Source organism: Ranitomeya variabilis, chromosome 5, assembly GCF_051348905.1.
Source record: "Ranitomeya variabilis isolate aRanVar5 chromosome 5, aRanVar5.hap1, whole genome shotgun sequence".
In the NCBI taxonomy this organism is placed as follows: Eukaryota; Metazoa; Chordata; class Amphibia; order Anura; family Dendrobatidae; genus Ranitomeya; species Ranitomeya variabilis.
In genome coordinates, this window is record NC_135236.1 from 197,674,325 (window position 1) to 197,692,181 (window position 17,857).

The following is a 17,857-nucleotide window of genomic DNA, read 5'->3' on the forward strand; positions in this document are numbered from 1 at the left end:
TTTAGCTTTTGGATGCTGGAAATAGGGAGCATTGTAATAATATTGAAGTTTAAGAACTCTGAAGGTCTTATCCAAATGAAAAAGTCTGTTTTCAGCGGAGGTTAAATCAACACATGCTTTAGTATGATTTAATGGCTGTGGCTGAAATCCTAAAAGCAATCTAATTTATTTCTTGTTCGTACAGACATCACTTGGTTGTATTACAGACTACACATTCCTGAATCGGGAAAAAACAACAGAAAAACAGGCAAAGGTGCTTACCTGTCTAGGCCATTCCTGAATCGGCCTGAATGCTAAGAACAGTGAAAAATTGGAAAAGGAGAAGACTGAACAACGAAACATTTCTTATTAGGATTTTGTTTCTGGGAAATATTATTATTATTATTTATTGTTATAGCGCCATTTATTCCATGGCGCTTTACAAGTGAGGAGGGGTATACATAATAAAAACAAGTACAATAATCTTGAACAATACAAGTCATAATAGGTACAGTAGGAGAGAGGACCCTGCCCGCGAAGGCTCACAATCTACAAGATCCATATTATATACAATTAGACCCATCTACTTACAGCAAACAGCTCACAGCAAATGCAGAGCCCGATGTTCTTGGTGAAAGAGTGAGTGATATCCATAAGGGCCGGTCTTGTCATTGGTGCACCAGTTAAAACCAAGCACTGAGGTCTGCAAAATAAAGAAAAAATAAAGGGTTATTCTAATGATAGCATGACATGCCCTACAGGGGATGACTTGTTGATTTCTGTGGGTCTTACTGCTGGGACCCTACCAATCCTAAGAACTCAAAATAAATAATAAATAACATTTACCACATGTCTACTTCCCATCAGCATCATTTTTGAAGCATAATTTGTTTTGCTAGGAAATTATAAGGGTTAAAAGTTTATCAGCAATTTCTAATTTTCTAAGAAAATTTACTAAACCAATTTTGTACGGACCACATCCCTTTTTGAAGTGACTTTGAGGGGCCTATATGAAAGAAAACACCCAAAGTGACACCATTCTAAAAACTGCACTACTCAAAGTCCTCGAAACCAAATTCAAGAAATTATTAACCCTTTAGGGGTTTCACAGCAATTAAAGCAATGTGAAAGGAAAAAATAAAAATGTTACTTTTTGGCACCAAAATATTGATTTAGAATCAAATTTAGCATTTTCAAATTCATTTCCTGAGTACACCGATGTAGTGGAAAACTACTGTTTGGGCACATGTCAGGACTCAGAAGGGAAGGAGCAGCCTTCAATATTTGGAGCGCAAAATTGGCTGGAACAGATAGCGGATGTCATGTCGTGCTTGGAGAGCCCCTGATGTGCCAAACGGTGGAAATTCCCCACAAGTGACCTCATTTTGGAAACTACACCCCTCAAGGAAGTTATCTAGAGTTGTGGTGAGCATCTTAACCTTGCAGGTGCTTCACAGAGTTTTATAATATTGAGCTGTGAAAATAAAAAAAATCACATTATTCCAACAAAAATGTTGTTTTAATCTCAAATTATTCATTTTCGCAAGGGTAACAGGAGCCAAACAATTTGTTGTGCAATTTCAAGTACACGGATACCCCTTATGTGGTGGAAAAGTACTGTTTGGGCATACAGCAGAGCTCGGAAGAAAAGGAGCGTATTTGACTTTTGGAGCAGAAAATTGCCTGGAATAGAGAGTGGTCGCATTACTGATGTGACTGCGCTCCAAACCATCGGGATCGTTGCAGGACAGATATGGATTATCTTCTCGTCGTCCTGAGTGTGCCAATGCCCCACATGTACTGTAATTGGGAACTATTTTTCAGGCACAGTGGAAAGCTGGGAAGGAAAAGAAAACTATATTGTAGTGTAGATTATTGCTGTTATGGCTTGCGGGTGCCATGACCCACTGGAAGGACCCCTGAGGAGCCAGAACAGCTGGAACCCTCATAAATGACCTCATTTCACAAACTACACCTCTCTTCTAGGTGTGCAGTGATCATATTGACATCAAAGGTGTCTCACAGAATTTTATACCAATGGGCAGTGAAGACATTTTTTTTCCAACAAAAAATAGTTTTAGCCCCAGATTTTACATTTTCCAGGAGTAAATGGGTAAAACAGGCAAAAAAACAGTCACACAATTTCTGCTGAACATGGCAATATCCCATATGTGGCTGTACATTACTGCTTAGGTTGCTTTTACATTGCGCTTATCTTCATGTTTGTGGGCCGTGTTGGGGTTTGCGTCTGACCCCCCCTCCTCACAAAACGAGATTCGGATGTATGTCTACTACGCAGTCTACTATGTCTGAGTGTCCACCGCTAGTAGACTTATATGCTCTAAAATGATGCATGACAGACAGCACGTTTGCTTTGCGAATTGCAATCTATGGACCCATCAGCGCATATGTCTGAATTCTGTTTTGTAGCGAGGTTCAGATGCAAGCCCTGATGGGACCCATGAATGTGAAGATAAATGTAATGTGAAAGCACCTTTAGCCACCCGGCATGACTTGGGAGGTAAGGAACGCTATTTGACTCTTGGAGAACAAATTATCGTAGAATAGTATGTGGACTCCACATACAGAGGCCCTAAGTGCCAGAAGAGCAGAATCCCCTCCTCAAGTGACCCCTTTTTGGAAATTACACCTCTCTGGGTATTTATCTACAGGTGTAGTGAAAATTTTGAATTCATGTGTGTTTTCCGGAAACAAGCAGTAGTGGATGTTGCTGAGTGAAAATTGCAAATCTGCCCATGTAGTGCTCATACATTGTAGTGCCCATACATTCTAGTGCCTTGCTCGTGCTTCTGGAGACATGGACCCCGTAAAATAGGTGGGCTCTCATTGCTACCGAAATGCCAAACATGTAGACGGTAAATTTGTCTTAGGCACAATGTGGGACAGAAAGGGGGGCATTAGAATTTGGGAGCTCAAAATTTGCTACATTTCTTTTGGGCAAGAAACCATAGCAGTTTTCTAGAGCCTTGCTAACAGGAACGTGGAAGCCTCTTATATTTCTGTTAGCAAATGACGAACCTGAGTGGGACCTGTTTTTTTTGTGGACTGAGTTGAAGCTTTTGTTCAGAACATTTTACATAACATTTTGGATCACATTTATCCTATGCTCTACGCTGAGCACTTATATCGGGGTTTCCATCTAAATCTCCAAGTGACGTGATTCAGATGAAACATCTGAGGGATCTATTTACTATAATGAGGCAGTAACATTACTCTGGACTCCATCTAGCCTGTGTTCAGCGGTGTCCTTCTTTTCAGAAGTGCCCAAAACTGTGCACCAGCATTACAATACATTATACCTGCCAGTGCTGCACTGGCAGAAGCCTCTTTGACCATACACCTTTCTCTTTGGCGATGACAGCCATGGCCCCAACTTGTGATAACATCTACATGGCTGTCTTTGAGGACAGGTATGTGCATATTTCCCAATGATGGCACCATGTACAGAGTTGGTGGCGTTATTTAAATGATACATTATTTTTGTGGGATAGTGATGAGGAAGAACTTTTTGCTTTCCAGGAAGAATTAAGCCAAGTTTTTGCAGATTTCAAACTTACTCTTACTACTTTAGATCAAAAAGTTACAATTCCTGGACACTTTGGTTTGTAAAGAGAATTAAGTCCTTTGTGCATATTTGTTTGTTAAATCAACTGATAAAAATAGGCTCCTTCATTTCCGAACTAACCACCCATGTAGAATGGTTGAGTCTCTACTATCGAATAAACTATAAAAGAGGTTGTCCACTACTTTTACATTGATGTCTGCCGGGGTTCGACACCCTGCATCCCCGCCAATCAGATGTCATCGGTTGGAAGTACTCACTTGCCGAGTTGTTGCATCTTCTGGCAGCGGCCGAAGCTTAATGCTGCACATCCGCCTCCTATTCAAATCAATAGAATGCAGATGTGCAGTATCCTGCGGCAGCCACTATTAGAAGATGGAGCTGCTCGGAAAGTAAGTACGTCAGGTTTGCGGCCACCACTACCGCCAGCAATAACAACTGACCTGAGGGGACCGTGGCCTATCAGACATTGATAACCAATTCTACCCCTCCCTCTCTCAACCTTCTAAATGCTTCAGCCAATATCAAGCATGTCATTTATGGGGTATGGGGCAGTGTGGGCACCATTCATAGCCGTGATAGCCAGCGCTCAGATATATCTTAAGCCAAGCTCCTGTTGGCGATCGCGTGAGCACAGCTCCTGTGCCCAGCACAATCACCATGTTCTACCTGTTCGTATAAAGTCTGAAACCACTTCCCAGCCATGACGTATATATGTCAAAGGTCATGAATGGGTTAAAGAGAACCTTTCAGCACAATTTTGTCATGTAAAGTAAAGACTTGGCTGTAATGGCACTGTAACTCAGATTAAATTCATACTTCTGGTGGGAGGAGAGGCCGATGAATCACGGACAAGGAGGAGAAGATACTGTTAGGGGTGGCGGAACACACCGAGTAAATATTGAGATAATATAGGTGCGTTTGCAGCCCGGGGTCCAGGAGTGGAACCTGCTGCTAGTATATGGCGGCACTATATGGCGGTACAACGCCTGAATAAACACGGGTTCAGTCACCCGGTCTATATAGGAGGGAGCTCTGTTGCTTTACAGAGTCGCCGGGATTAGGATAACGCTGTGCCCTGTTAACCTCACAGAGGATCACAGCTAACTAACAGAGCAGGTAGCATACAGTGGTCATGCAGTCAGCATAGCACACAAACAACTCCTCTCCGGAGGTGCCAGAATTCTAGTGGCTATATGACAGCCCTAAATTCACACACACAAACTCCTCTCCGGAGGTGCCGGAATTCTAGTGGCTATACGCCAGCCCTAAATTCACATACACAAACTCCTCTCCGGAGGTGCCGGAATTCTAGTGGCTATACAGCCGACCCTGAACACATGCAGACACAGACCACAAGGTAGCTAAGTTCAGAAACATAGGTTGAAACTAGCGCATGGCCGTGCGGCCATGCAAACCTTTTATAGAGAGAGCTCTCCAGGACCTTCCTAGTGGTCCAATAGGAACCGTTTCAGGACCTGACCATGTGACCCCCGACCTCCAATGAGAGGTCGTCCCCTGGGCATGCTCAGTAGCGGAAAAGCAGGTCCCAAGGGCATCTGCTCACCGCAGAACAGTGCTGGTTGCAATGGCTGGAAAATCAGCAGTAACCAAGCGCACAGTATCTGCCTGAGCCAGATGCTGGGACCGACGTCTCCGCTGAGCAGGCTCCACTGTGGCTGAAGGAGGATGGGAGACCGCAGCGGAGGTGGCTCGAGATTCCCCCTGTGCAGCTGTGAGAACTCGACACCTAACAGATACAGTGCACAGTCTGTCCCCTGTGTACTGATATCTAATTAGCAGAAAAACGCAAATGATGATTAAAGAAGATCCACAAAGCGGATTTCTTTTCCAAAGGTGTCAATTTAATCTGTATTACAGCGCCATTACAGTCATGTCTTTACTGCACGTTACAAAATAGTGGTGACAGGTTCTCTTTAAGTAAGGACTCATTCAGTCATCAGTTTTGTACAGAGGAGATCTATCCATATTCTTCATAGAACTGATACCTTTTTTAATGTATGGGGCTGTTCATATCTATGCATTTTTGCAGAACAGCTGGTCCGTAAATAAATCACAGGGACATGTTCAAGTTTGATTGGAGACATACAGTAGATCAAACACATCAATGCAAGTTGATGGATGAAAAAAATGGACAGCACTCGAATGCCATCGATGTGCCTGTCCGTTTTTCACAGACTATTAGATAGAAGAAGCTTGAGAAACCTCCAGCATTTATTTTTATTCACACAAGGAAAACTGCTCAAACTCTGATCGTAAAAATTGACACTTTGACAAAACGCTGACAAAAATTGGATCAAAAACTGTCATGGAACATGGATAATTTTTTTGATCCCGAGAAAAATCACCGATGTGTGGTTTAGCCCTTAGATGGTATTTCCATTTTGCTTCTGAAATTTGAAAAAAACCCAAACATTTTTTAACTAAAAACAAAGAAACTTTGCATTTAGCCTAGATAAAAAAAAACTGTCATTTTTGTGTCTATAGCACCTACGGAGACTAAAGATGAGCAGTCCACGGTCCAGATCAGTGCTGTCTGGTTGTGGACAGGAGCTGTGGAAATTTGCTTACCCTCAGGGATCCTAGGGTCGGCTTATAATTAGCTGAGCTGGTCTGAGCCTTTCTTTGTTCTCTAGAATAGAGCTGCTGTCAGACTTCTCTGGCAATGGCTTTTGCTCACGGATAACAAAAGGATCTGTTTTGAAATTTAACATGCCAGATCCTTCTCTCTCCTGACATCATCTGTCAGGAGAGAATCGAGAGGGTCTCCTATATACATTTCACTGTTGGTTGATGTTGTCATGTGACAATTTAGAAAATCATATATGTCATAGGAAATACCTGAAATTTTTCACATGTTCATCAATAATGTTCAAGTCCAACGCAGTGTTTAAAGCCTTCGTGTATTGTAGAGCTTGTGTTGAAGATCCCCAATTAACATCTGTCCAGAAAACAATGATATACATTACATTTTACAATATCGGGTGGGCAAGTTTGGATATCCAAATACATATCCAAATACATATCCAAACCCAAATTTTCTTCATTACTTAGAAAAAAATTCTGTGCAAGTTTTGTATAGCCAAAAACACATACATAGTGTAACTGCCATACATAAATGTATAGCCATAATCTTTACTGTACACTTAGTACAATAAAAAACAAATAAAAAATGACACAATCGCATTTTTTTGTCACTATTTCACTGCACTTGTAATTTTCCTGTTTTTCAGTGCATGATGTAGCAAAGCAAATGATATTTGTCAAAACTACAGCTGGACCCACAAAAAAACAAGTGCTAATATGGCTGTGTTGATGGAAAATTTAATTTTTAAGTTAATTAATTAATAAACAGATATCAGCAGATGCTTTAGCTGCCATATACAGGGGTGTTTTAACCCCTTCACCACCTTCGGATTTTCCGGGTTTTTTTTTATCCTCTTCTTCCCAGAGCCATAACTTTTTTACTTTTCCAGCAATATGGCCGTGTGAGGGCTTGTTTTTGCGGGTCGAATTGTACTTTTGAACATACCTATACGTCATAGGTCGTGCAGGGGTTACATTTTGTAAACCTTTCAGAATTTTGAATATTAAAGGGAATCTTTCAGTATGTTCAACCCTCCTAAGCTGCCTACATGACAAAGCAGCTCATAGGAAGCTGAAAAAAATGATACCTTGATATCTATTTGTTACCATCTTTTCATTCAAAGGTATCAACCACTGAGGACCCTCAAATTTTAATATTTTTATACCTTGATATTTGTAATTCAATGTGTTAATCCAGAGAAATCCACACTTATTATGCAAATGAGCCATTAAGATCTACAGGCCAGACACTGATTTCATTGAGAATCTGCTGCCAGAACTTAGAATCATGTAATAACTGACAGCATGGTCTGATGATCTCACTGCAGAGCTGTGTGTGATTTTAATTAATACAATACATCAGAGCTGAGCTTTATCTCATTACAAACACATTTGCAGCTCAAGTTATCCTCTCATAGTGCTTCAGCTTCCATCTTACAAGCAGCCAGTGTGGGAGGAAGGCCAGTACAGTAGATCTAACAGCACAGTGTGAAGAGGGCTGAAGCTGTAATTGTGTTTGTAATCAGACAAAATTCAACTCTGCTGTACTATGTTAGCTATAATCAGGCATATGCCTGCAGCAGAGCTGACAGCATTATGAGAGGAAAGTTCTACTCTATTGCCCCTTCTCCATCATTGACTTCCTGTGAGATGAAAGCTGCAGAAGTGTTAGTTGTAGTCATATGCAACAAAATAATTTGGACCTGCAGTTGGTGATTCGTTATATAAAGCATACGATTTACAAATTGTCCTATTGGACAAATAATGCCTTGCTTTCACTAACTGCTGATTATATAAAATTAAACTTTCATTATATCCATTAAAACAGCTATGTCTCTCTCACTATTAGGCATGTACATAAAGTGCAGCACAGATTCATCTCAACTAAAAGCCCAGATCCTTAGATCAGGTATAGAACCGATATTTAAAGGAAATTTCATAACTTTGCCAATTCTTATGAAAACATTCCAGCACATACTGCATTGTACTATTGTACTCAATTTATTATATATTTTAGGAGTCAGTACATTTTATACCGACCCCACAAATATGGACAGCCACTCTGACTCAATAACTCCGACTCCACAGCCCTGCTCACAAGTCCGCCCACCACATCAACTCTTCTAATGTGTTATTGTCTAATATTACATCAGAGTTATTGACACTCATCAAATCTTTGGACTTAGTCTCAATCACAGCAGTTTGCACTTGGCATGTCTTTGGACTTAGTGCTAAGGTGAAAATAACACTTAAATAATATTGACAATAAAGTCTACTAATGTGAAAATATCTTTGAACCTTGTCTTCATTACATTATTTTATACTGTGCACTATGAGAGGACAAATGCCGCTGTTAATGTGCTTGTAATGAGTAGTGATGAGCGAGTGTACTCGTTGCTCAGGTTTTCCTGAGCACGCTCGGGTGGTCTCCGAGTATTTGTGACTGCTCGGAGATTAAGTTTTCATCGCCTCAGTAGCATGATTTACAGCTATTAGCAAGCTTGATTACATGTGGGGATTCCCTAGCAACCAGGCAACCCCCACATGTACTCAGGCTGGCTAATAGCTGTAAATCATTCAGCTGCGGCGATGAAAACTAAATCTCCGAATGCTAACAAATACTCGGAGGTCACCTGAGCGTGCTTGGGAAACCCCGAGCGACGAGTATACTCGCTCATCACTAGTAATGAGACAAAGTTCTGCTATATTGCCCCTTCTCTCACACTAGCAGTTTGTGAGAAAAAAACTGAAGAAGTGTTAGGTGTAGTCAGGCAGAGTCAGAGCTGTCAGCACTGGGAGAGGAGTTCTAGAACTGCAGATATTTGTAATGAGACAAAGCTCAGCTTTGTTGTACTGTGTTTGTTGTAATCACACACAGCTCTGCAGTGAGATCAGGAGAGCTGACTGTCATTCATTACTTGTCTCACACTGGTAATGCCCCATCTCATTTAAAATAAGATGTGGAGGCAGATTCTCAGGGAGATCTGTGTTCAGCCCATAGATCTTAAAAGCTCATTTACATATTAAGAAAAAGGGGAATATCTCCTGAATAAGACATCAGATTGCAGATATCAGGTTATTATTTAATTTGACTTTTTATGACCTGCATGCCCATATAGATGGCATAGGAGAGTTGATACTAATGACAGATTCTATTTAATTAAAGCTACAATTGATTTTCACATAAGTTTTAAAAATAGATAATGAGACCAAAATGTCAAAAATATTTTACTTTTTCATTTTTTTTAAATGAGGAAAATGATTCAATATCTCATGTCTATGAGTGTCAAAAGTATGTGAACCTTTAGGATTAACTGATAGTTTGAAGGTAAAATTAGAGTCTTGTGTGTACAATCAATGGGATAGAATCATATGATGCTAGAGTTGCAAGAGACCTCTACGGTCATCTGGTCCAACCCCCTGCTCAATACAGGATTCACTAAACCATCTCAGACAGATGTCTGTCCAGCCTCTGTTTGAAGAATTCAATTGAATGAGAGCTCATCACCTCTCATGGCAGCCTGTTCCACTCATTGATCACCCTCACTGTCAAAAAGTTTTTTCTAATATCTAATCTGTGTCTTCTCCCTTTTAGTTTCATTCCATTGCTTCTCATGTATAAATGTGCAAATGAGAATAAGGATGATCCCTCTACACTGTGATATCCCTTGAGATATTTGTAGACAGCTATTAAGTCTCCTCTTAGCCTTTTCTTTGCAGGCTAAACATTCCCAAATCCTTTAACCGTTCCTTATAGGACATACTTTGCAGTCCGCTCACCATCCTGGTAGCCCTTCTCTGAACTTGCTCTAGTTTTTAAATGTCTTTTTTAAAATGTATTGTAATGACTGGCACAAGGTAGAGGCATCGGCGTAACGGTTGGTGAGGAATATGATCCTGGCAGCAGCATTCAGGACAGATTGGAGCGGGGAGAGTTTGGTAAGAGGCAGGCCGATTAGTAGAGAGTTATAATAGTCCAGACGGGAATGAATAAGAGAAACAGTAAGAGTTTTTGCATAGTCAAAAGTAAGAAAAGGGCGAATTCTAGAAATGTTTTTGAGATGCAGATAAGAAGAGCGAGCCAGTGATCGGATGTGGGGGGGTGAATGAAAGCTCGGAATCAAGGATGACCCCAAGGCAGCGGGCATGTTGCTTTGGAGTAATGATTGAACCGCACACGGAGATGGCAATGTCAGGCAAAGGTAGGTTAGTAGAGGGAGAGAACACGAGGAGTTCAGTTTTTGACAGGTTCAGTTTCAGATAGAGGGAGGACATGATGTTAGAGACAGTGGTAAGACAATCACTGGTGTTTTCTAAGAAGGTCGGAGTGAAAGCAGGAGAAGAGGTGTATAATTGGGTGTCATCAGCATAGAGATGGTACTGGAACCCAAATCTACTGATTGTTTGTCCAATAGGGGCAGTATACAAAGAGAAGAGGAGGGGGCCTAGGACTGATCCTTGAGGAACCCCAACAGTAAGGGGAAGGTGAGAGGAGGAGGAACCAGCAAAACATACAGTGAAGGATCGGTCAGAGAGATAGGAGGAGAACCAAGAGAGAACGGTGTCCTTGATGCCGATGGAGCGGAGCATAGTGAGGAGGAGCTGATGATCCACAGTGTCGAATGCTGCGGAAAGATCCAATAGAATTAGCATGGAGTAGTGACCATTAGATTTAGCTGTTAGTAGGTCATTAGAGACTTTAGTGAGGGCAGTTTTAGTAGAGTGTAAAGAGCGGAAGCCAGATTGAAGAGGGTCGAGAAGAGAGTTATCTGAGAGATAGCGGGTAAGACGGGAGTGGACCAGGCGTTCCAGGAGTTTAGAGATGAAGGGAAGATTAGAGACAGGTCTATAATTAGCGGCACAGTTTTGGTCGAGGGAGGGTTTTTTAAGTAATGGATGTATGATGGCATGCTTAAATGAGGAGGGAAAAATACCGGAAGTGAGGGAAAGGTTGAATATTTTTGTTATGTGAGAGGTGACAGCCGGGGAAAGGGACTGGAGGAGATGTGACGGAATGGGGTCACTGGTGCAAGTGGTCGGGCGAGAAGATGCAAGGAGCCTGCTTACTTCTTCTTCAGTAACTGGTTCAAAGTCAGAGAGTGAACTAGATGCAGTGGGGGAGGGAGGACAGTGCCTGGTATGAAGAGATTGGGAGATGATTTCCTGTCGAATGTGGTCAATTTTTTCTTTGAAGTAATTGGCCAGATCGTCAGCGTGGAGATCTGTGGTTGGGGCCTGCTCTCTTGGGTTGAGTAGGGACTGGAAAGTGTCGAAGAGACGTTTAGGGTTATTGGACAGTGAGGTGATGAGGGTGTTGAAATAGGTTTGTTTGGAGAGGTGAAGGGCAGAGTTGTATGTTTTTAGCATGAAATTATAATGGATGAAATCTTCGGGTAGATTAGATTTTCTCCACAGACGTTCGGCGCACCTGGAGCATCGCTGCAGGAAGCGTGTTTGCAGCGTGTGCCACGGTTGTCGCCGTCTGTGTCGAGTTGCTCTATGTATAGGAGGAGCAGCTTCATTCAGGGCACTTTGCAGGGTTTCATTGTAATGGTTCAGAGCAGAATCAGGACATGAGATGGGGGAGATTGGGGCCAATGAGGACTGCAAGTTCTTCATAAGTTTCTGGGTGTTAATGGCCTGTATGTTTCTATAAGTGTGGAAAGTGGGGGTGACCTGAGCGGGATGGCAGTTCTTGATAGAGAATGAAAGAAGGTTGTGGTCAGAGAGCGGGAGAGGGGTGTTTGTGAAATCATCCACTGAGCAAAGTCGGGAGAAGACCAAGTCAAGGGAGTTTCCATCTTCATGCGTTGGAGAGTTAGTATGCTGCGAGAGGCCGAAAGAGGAGGTTAGAGATAAAAGGTGAGAAGCAGACGGGGAAAGGGGAGAAGCAATGGGGATGTTGAAATCACCCATGATAAGGGTGGGGGTGTCACAGGAGAGAAAGTGTGGAAGCCAGGTGGCAAAGTGATCCAGGAACTGATGAGAGGGGCCAGGAGGACGATACACCACCGCCTCTCACATGGAGAAGGGGACGTAGAGTCTGACAGCATGGACCTCAAAGGAAGGGAATACAAGTGAGGGTACTTGGGGGATAACTTGGAAGGTACATTTGGGTGAAAGGAGCAGCCCAACGCCTCCACATTACAGCATAACAGAAATCACAGTTCAAAATACAGTAGATACCAGGAGGAATGAGGGCCCTGCTCGCAAGCTTACAAACTATGAGGAAAAGGGGAGACACGAGAGGTGGATGGTAACAATTGCTTTAGTTATTTGGACCAGCCATAGTGTAAGGATCGGGTGTTCATGTAAAGCTGCATGAACCAGTTAACTGCCTAAGTGTGTAGCAGTACAGACACAGAGTGCTATTAACTGCATAAAGTGTATGAGAACATGATGCGAGGAACCTGATTATGTTTTGTTTTTGTTTTTTTAATTTTTTTTTAGATCCTTCTGAATCCTGACAATCAGATGTGTCTGAGAAACCTATTTTAGCTAAAGAACAAAGATTTATCAAAATCTGATCTTCACAACACTTTTGTGAAAGTGTATCATGGCACAAACAATTGGGGATTTCTTAGGACCTCAGAAGAGTTCTTGATGCTCTTCAGGCTAAAAAAAGGTTCCACGACTATTTTTATAAAGTTTGGACTCCACTAATTCATCGACAAGTTATCTGCAAATGGAGGAAATTCAAGACTATTATTAACCTCCTCAGGAATAGTCGATAGCAAGAGTACTCTAATAGCAAGGGGTATTATGGTCTGCAAGGTCACAGTGGAACCAAAGGTGTCTTCTAAGAAACAAACGGCCTCTTTCAAATTAACCAATGTCAACATTCATGTGTACACCATTAAGAGGACACTGAACAACGCTAGTACAATGATGTGCATGGCAATATTGCAAGGACAAAGTCACTGCCTTTCAAAAAGAACATTGTTGCCCATCTGCAGTTTGATAAAGATCAGCTGGACAAGACAGAAGGATACTGGTACAATGTTTTGTACATGTTTGAGACTAAAATAGAGCTTTTTGGTTTAAATGAAAAGCCGATGTTCAGGCCTACTCAACAATTATTCAAAAAGTTTAGATGCAGTTATTGATGCACAAGGGGGTCACACCAGATACTGAAAGCAAAGGTTCACAAACTTTTGTCATTGACAGACATTTAATATTGAACCATTTTCCTACAAGAAATTACAATGTCCAATATTTGCTTGATTTGGTGATCTTTACCTACCCTTAGGATTAGTGTCAAAATCTGGTGTAGTTTTAAGTCAAATTTATGCAGAAATATGGAAATGATTGAAGGGTTCATGGGCTGTCAAACACTACTTTATACCTTGTATTAATTTTATTTTAATATGTTCAATTAATTTATTATACAATTCGTACCTGGCTTCTTGTATGTCACGTAGATGTACAGGAAAAGTTCTATCCCATAAGTGATGAGAGCAGCCCACCAGTTGATGACAAACATCACCCCACAGCACAGCATGGCTCCGAACAGGGACACCCACATGTTGTAATATTTGAATGCAGGTCTCCATCCTGTGTGTACAAGATGGATTCATCATGTTATATTCACCTTCTATTTGAGGCTCTAAATAAGAAAACGTATCACCAAATTACAAACTTGGCCTTCCATTTGTGGCATTTCAGGACTTTGATACTGGTGACTTATCCTTAGGGCAGGTGCAGACGAGCATATCGGATTGCAGCATGCCCGAGTTTGATGCAATATTTGGATTGCACTCAGGTCAATGAGTCCATGGAAAACATCGGACTGCACACGTATGTCACCTGAGTGCAGTCCATTTTCCACGGGCTGACGGAATGAAGAAGATGGAGAATTTTTTTTCTTCATCTTTTCCTCATCCCAGAGAATCTGATCATGTTGTGATCAAACGGTGATGAGAGTGTGATTTGCATAATCGGCACTTGGATGAAAGACTATATTCTTATTTGCACCAGCCCTAAGGACAAATCATCAATATAAGATTGGCGGGGGGTTGTCACTTTGCTCCACAACTAGTTGGAAGGGCCAGCGTTGCTTTAGTGCCATCTATTTGCCAGGTATCACTCCTTACATTTTGGAGTGGCTGTGCTTGGTACTGCCGCTCTCTGCAGCTCAATCCCATTCAAATATCAGGCACCGACTCAACAAAATGTGCCAAGCAGTTCTCAGGAAACAATGAAGAAGCCTCAATGCTCATGAAAATGACACAGCCTCTTCAGTCAGTTGAATTTTTGGGTGCCAAGAAGTCACACCCCACTTATCTGATGTTATTGAACTCAATATTAAGTATGGGTCTAGTGATGAGCGAATATACTCGTTACTCGATATTTTCCGAGCACGCTCGGGTGGGTGACCTCAGAGTATTTTTTAGTACTCTGAGATTTAGTTTTCATCACCTCAGCTGAATGATTTACAGCTACTAGCCTGCTTGATTACATGTGGGGATTCCCTAGCAACTAGGCAACCCCCACATGTACTTATGCTGGCTAATAGCTGTAAATCAATCAGCTGAGGTGATGAAAACTAAATCTCCGAGCACTAAATACTCGGAGGACACCCGAGCGTGCTCGGGAAATCTCGAGTAACGAGTATATTCGCTCATCACTATATGGGTCATCAATATTAAAGTACCAAAAAAGCTTTAACCCCTTAGTGACAGAGCTAATTTTGTACTTAATGACCAAGCCAATTTTTACAAGTTTGATCACTGTCACTTTATGAGGTTACAGCTCTGCAACGATTCAATGGATCCTGCCGATTCGGAGAATGTTTTTTTCGTGACATATTGTACTTCATGTTACTGGAAAAATTTCTTCGATATAACTTGCATTTATTTATGAAAAATACAGAGATATGTCAAAAAAAATTGTTTGCGGTCACCGTTATTCGGTGAATAGCGGCGATCGCAACACTGGGGACGGTAAAAACCCTACCCAAATCATGTTCTACGGGGTCTGAGCTACCCCTGGTATCCAAGGAGCTGGAGATTTTTCCGATCCTGAGGGCGCTATACTCTTATTTCTCAGCGCCATTAAAAAGCGGCACTGAGGAATAAGTACCCTTAACTGCCGCCATTAATAGGTGTATCGGCGGTCGTTAAGGGGTTAAGGGAAACTTGTTCACTGATTCATACTGCCCAAACCACAGGGAGCATTAACCAGAGCCTTGCAGCACAGGCTAATGTGTTTTTCTCTGAATTGCTCCCAAGTTAGAAGATCCGGCCAGGGACAGTACCTCAAGATAAAACTAGCCTGGTTGGCTTTTCCCATCACTGCTGTTGGTGATTGCCAAGTCTCTTACGTAGTGAACAACCTGACACCTGGAACAGTAAAGGGAAAAACCAGTCGGGGGTGCCAGACTAATCTTCTCTCCAGGTACGGTCCCCGACGGCAGTCATGCAGCCAGGTTCTGATTCATGCTGACCACGGTTTCGGCAGCATGAATCAACTGAGAATTTCCTTTTAAAAAAGTCTAAAAAAATGCCGAGTGGCGTCCTATAATGCTGGGTTTTACACAGCAAGTGATTTCATATCACATTAGTCCAAAGGGATCGTCTGAGATGTCCCCTATTACACAGGCATGGATTGGCGTCCTAAAACCTACGACAGTAACACAAAGTAATAAAGATGATAATTTATTGAAGCAATATCTGTTTTCTTGCAGACGATGGAGTCAAAGCTTTAAAAACAAAAAACAGTTATTAAACTTTGCAGAACAATGTCTTTTTTAATTCCCTTTATACCTAAAGTGCCCGTTTTTGCCAATATTGCCATTAAATATGACAGTAGTATTACTGGCTTAGTTAATATCATGTCATATTTGTAAATGCGTAATCAATACAACTATACCATGATATACAAATCTGTGTTTTAAAGCTACGGTGTGGGAGGAAGATATCGACATTCTTGTCACTACTTATTCTGCAAATATTCAAGAACCAAGGAATGTGGTCACGTTGGCTCCTCAGATAGAGCCGTGCATATCTCCCATCATTATGTATTGCAGTCGGAGGGGATATAACTCAGGGGCATTAATAAGCAAGTTGTCATTCATAAAGCTTTAATATAAAATATTCCACAGCTCAGATAAAGAACATGTCACTCAACCGCAAGCAGTCACTTTAATTACAGAAACATGCAAGTATTGTATAATCATAGTATATTATATTACAGAAAAAGGCTGGATACTACTATAGAGAAAGCCCTGACTATTACTATACGTGTTATTATGATGAGAATATTTCTGGGACTGAAATTGGTTAAATATGCCTGGATAAATTATACCGTCACTGCTGATTGATGACGCAGCGCAGGCGCACGCATAGATTTAACGTTTCACAGAATAAGGTATTCCAGATGTGATAAAATGGAAAATGATTTGATTTCAGCCTTCACATCACAAACAAATACAATTAGTAATAAGAGGATGTAGAATTTTTATTTTAGTCTACATACAAAATATGGGACTACTAACTATGAGAAAAGTTATTATATCTCTCTAATTTGTCCCATAGTAGATGTGAATTATATTTGAAGTTTGAACTTATTCATTAATATCTGTCACCAGGTTTCCCCAATGTAAAGGACGGCCACCATCTTTAATTTCTCTTATACAGTATTCTAGTAAGCTGTTTGTAAGTCCCCAGTCCCCTCTGCAGAGTACAAAAGTACCAATAATTATACTCCCATATGGCACGTTTCGGTCCAATAGGCGTCGCAGGTCTTGATCCAGCGCCGCCTTTCTCATCGCAATCACCATCCTCCTGCTTGCTTCTTATGGATCACACGTCCTACCTCATCCACACAGTGTCTCCCAATCGCGCTCCTGCGCATGCGCACTTCACTTTGTCCTGCTCTACAGTACTTTGCTCTGCCCTCCGCAGAGCAGCGAGCAGCGCGCCTGCGCAGGAGCGTGATTGGAGGACACTATGTGGATGATTTAGGATGTGTGATCCATTATGAAGCGAGCAGGAGGATGGTGATTGTGATGACAGAAGCAGTGTTGGATCAAGATCTGTGACGCCCATCAGACAGTACTGTGCCCTGTGGGGGAAAAATAAACTGCATTTTTTTGCTATACAGTAAGGATAGGGGCTTACAGACAGCTTATTAGACTGCTGTAAAAGAGGCCTTAAAGGTTGTGGCTGTACTTTATATTGGGAAAACCTTTAAAGGGAACTTGTCACCAGAAATAAAGTTGTTAACCTGCAGATAACAGCGTTATTATGCTGTCTGGCGCCTGCACGTAGACGAATGCAGTGGGGAGAAAATTATCATTATTCTCCCAGCCAGCAGTCAGTATTCAGTCATGGAGGCAAGGGCAGCGCCGGTTCAGTCACCGCTCGGAGAATGCAGAGCGGCCGCTGTACCCGCGCCCTCGGCCATTACTGACACTGGCTCTACATTGGGGCCGGCTATCAGTCAATGCCAGGGATGCGGTTACAGCGACCGCACTGTATACTCAGAGCGGTGACTGAACCGGTGCCCCCGCCTCGAGACTGATTACTGAGTGCTGGTGGTGGGAGAATAAAGATCATTTTCTCCCCACTGGACAGTATCATAATTCTGTTGACCTGCAGATTAACCCCATATCTGCAGGTTAACAGCGTTATTTCTGGTGACAGGTTCCCTTTAAGAGCTCTTATATAGCAATATACTCCTCCATAC

The 17,857-nt window shown here is 41.9% G+C and overlaps 1 protein-coding gene across 1 annotated transcript in view; it reads right to left on the reverse strand.

The window, feature by feature from the left end:
* Positions 1 to 17,857, reverse strand: part of SLC12A1 (solute carrier family 12 member 1) — a 156,570-nt gene that overhangs the window by 74,505 nt on the left and 64,208 nt on the right. Inside the window, exons 14-16 of the mRNA XM_077263725.1 lie at positions 13,568 to 13,723; positions 6,425 to 6,524; positions 571 to 682 (exon numbers count right to left, since the gene is read on the reverse strand). Coding sequence (XP_077119840.1) covers positions 571 to 682; positions 6,425 to 6,524; positions 13,568 to 13,723 — 368 coding nt within the window. The remainder of the gene's footprint in view (positions 1 to 570; positions 683 to 6,424; positions 6,525 to 13,567; positions 13,724 to 17,857) is intronic.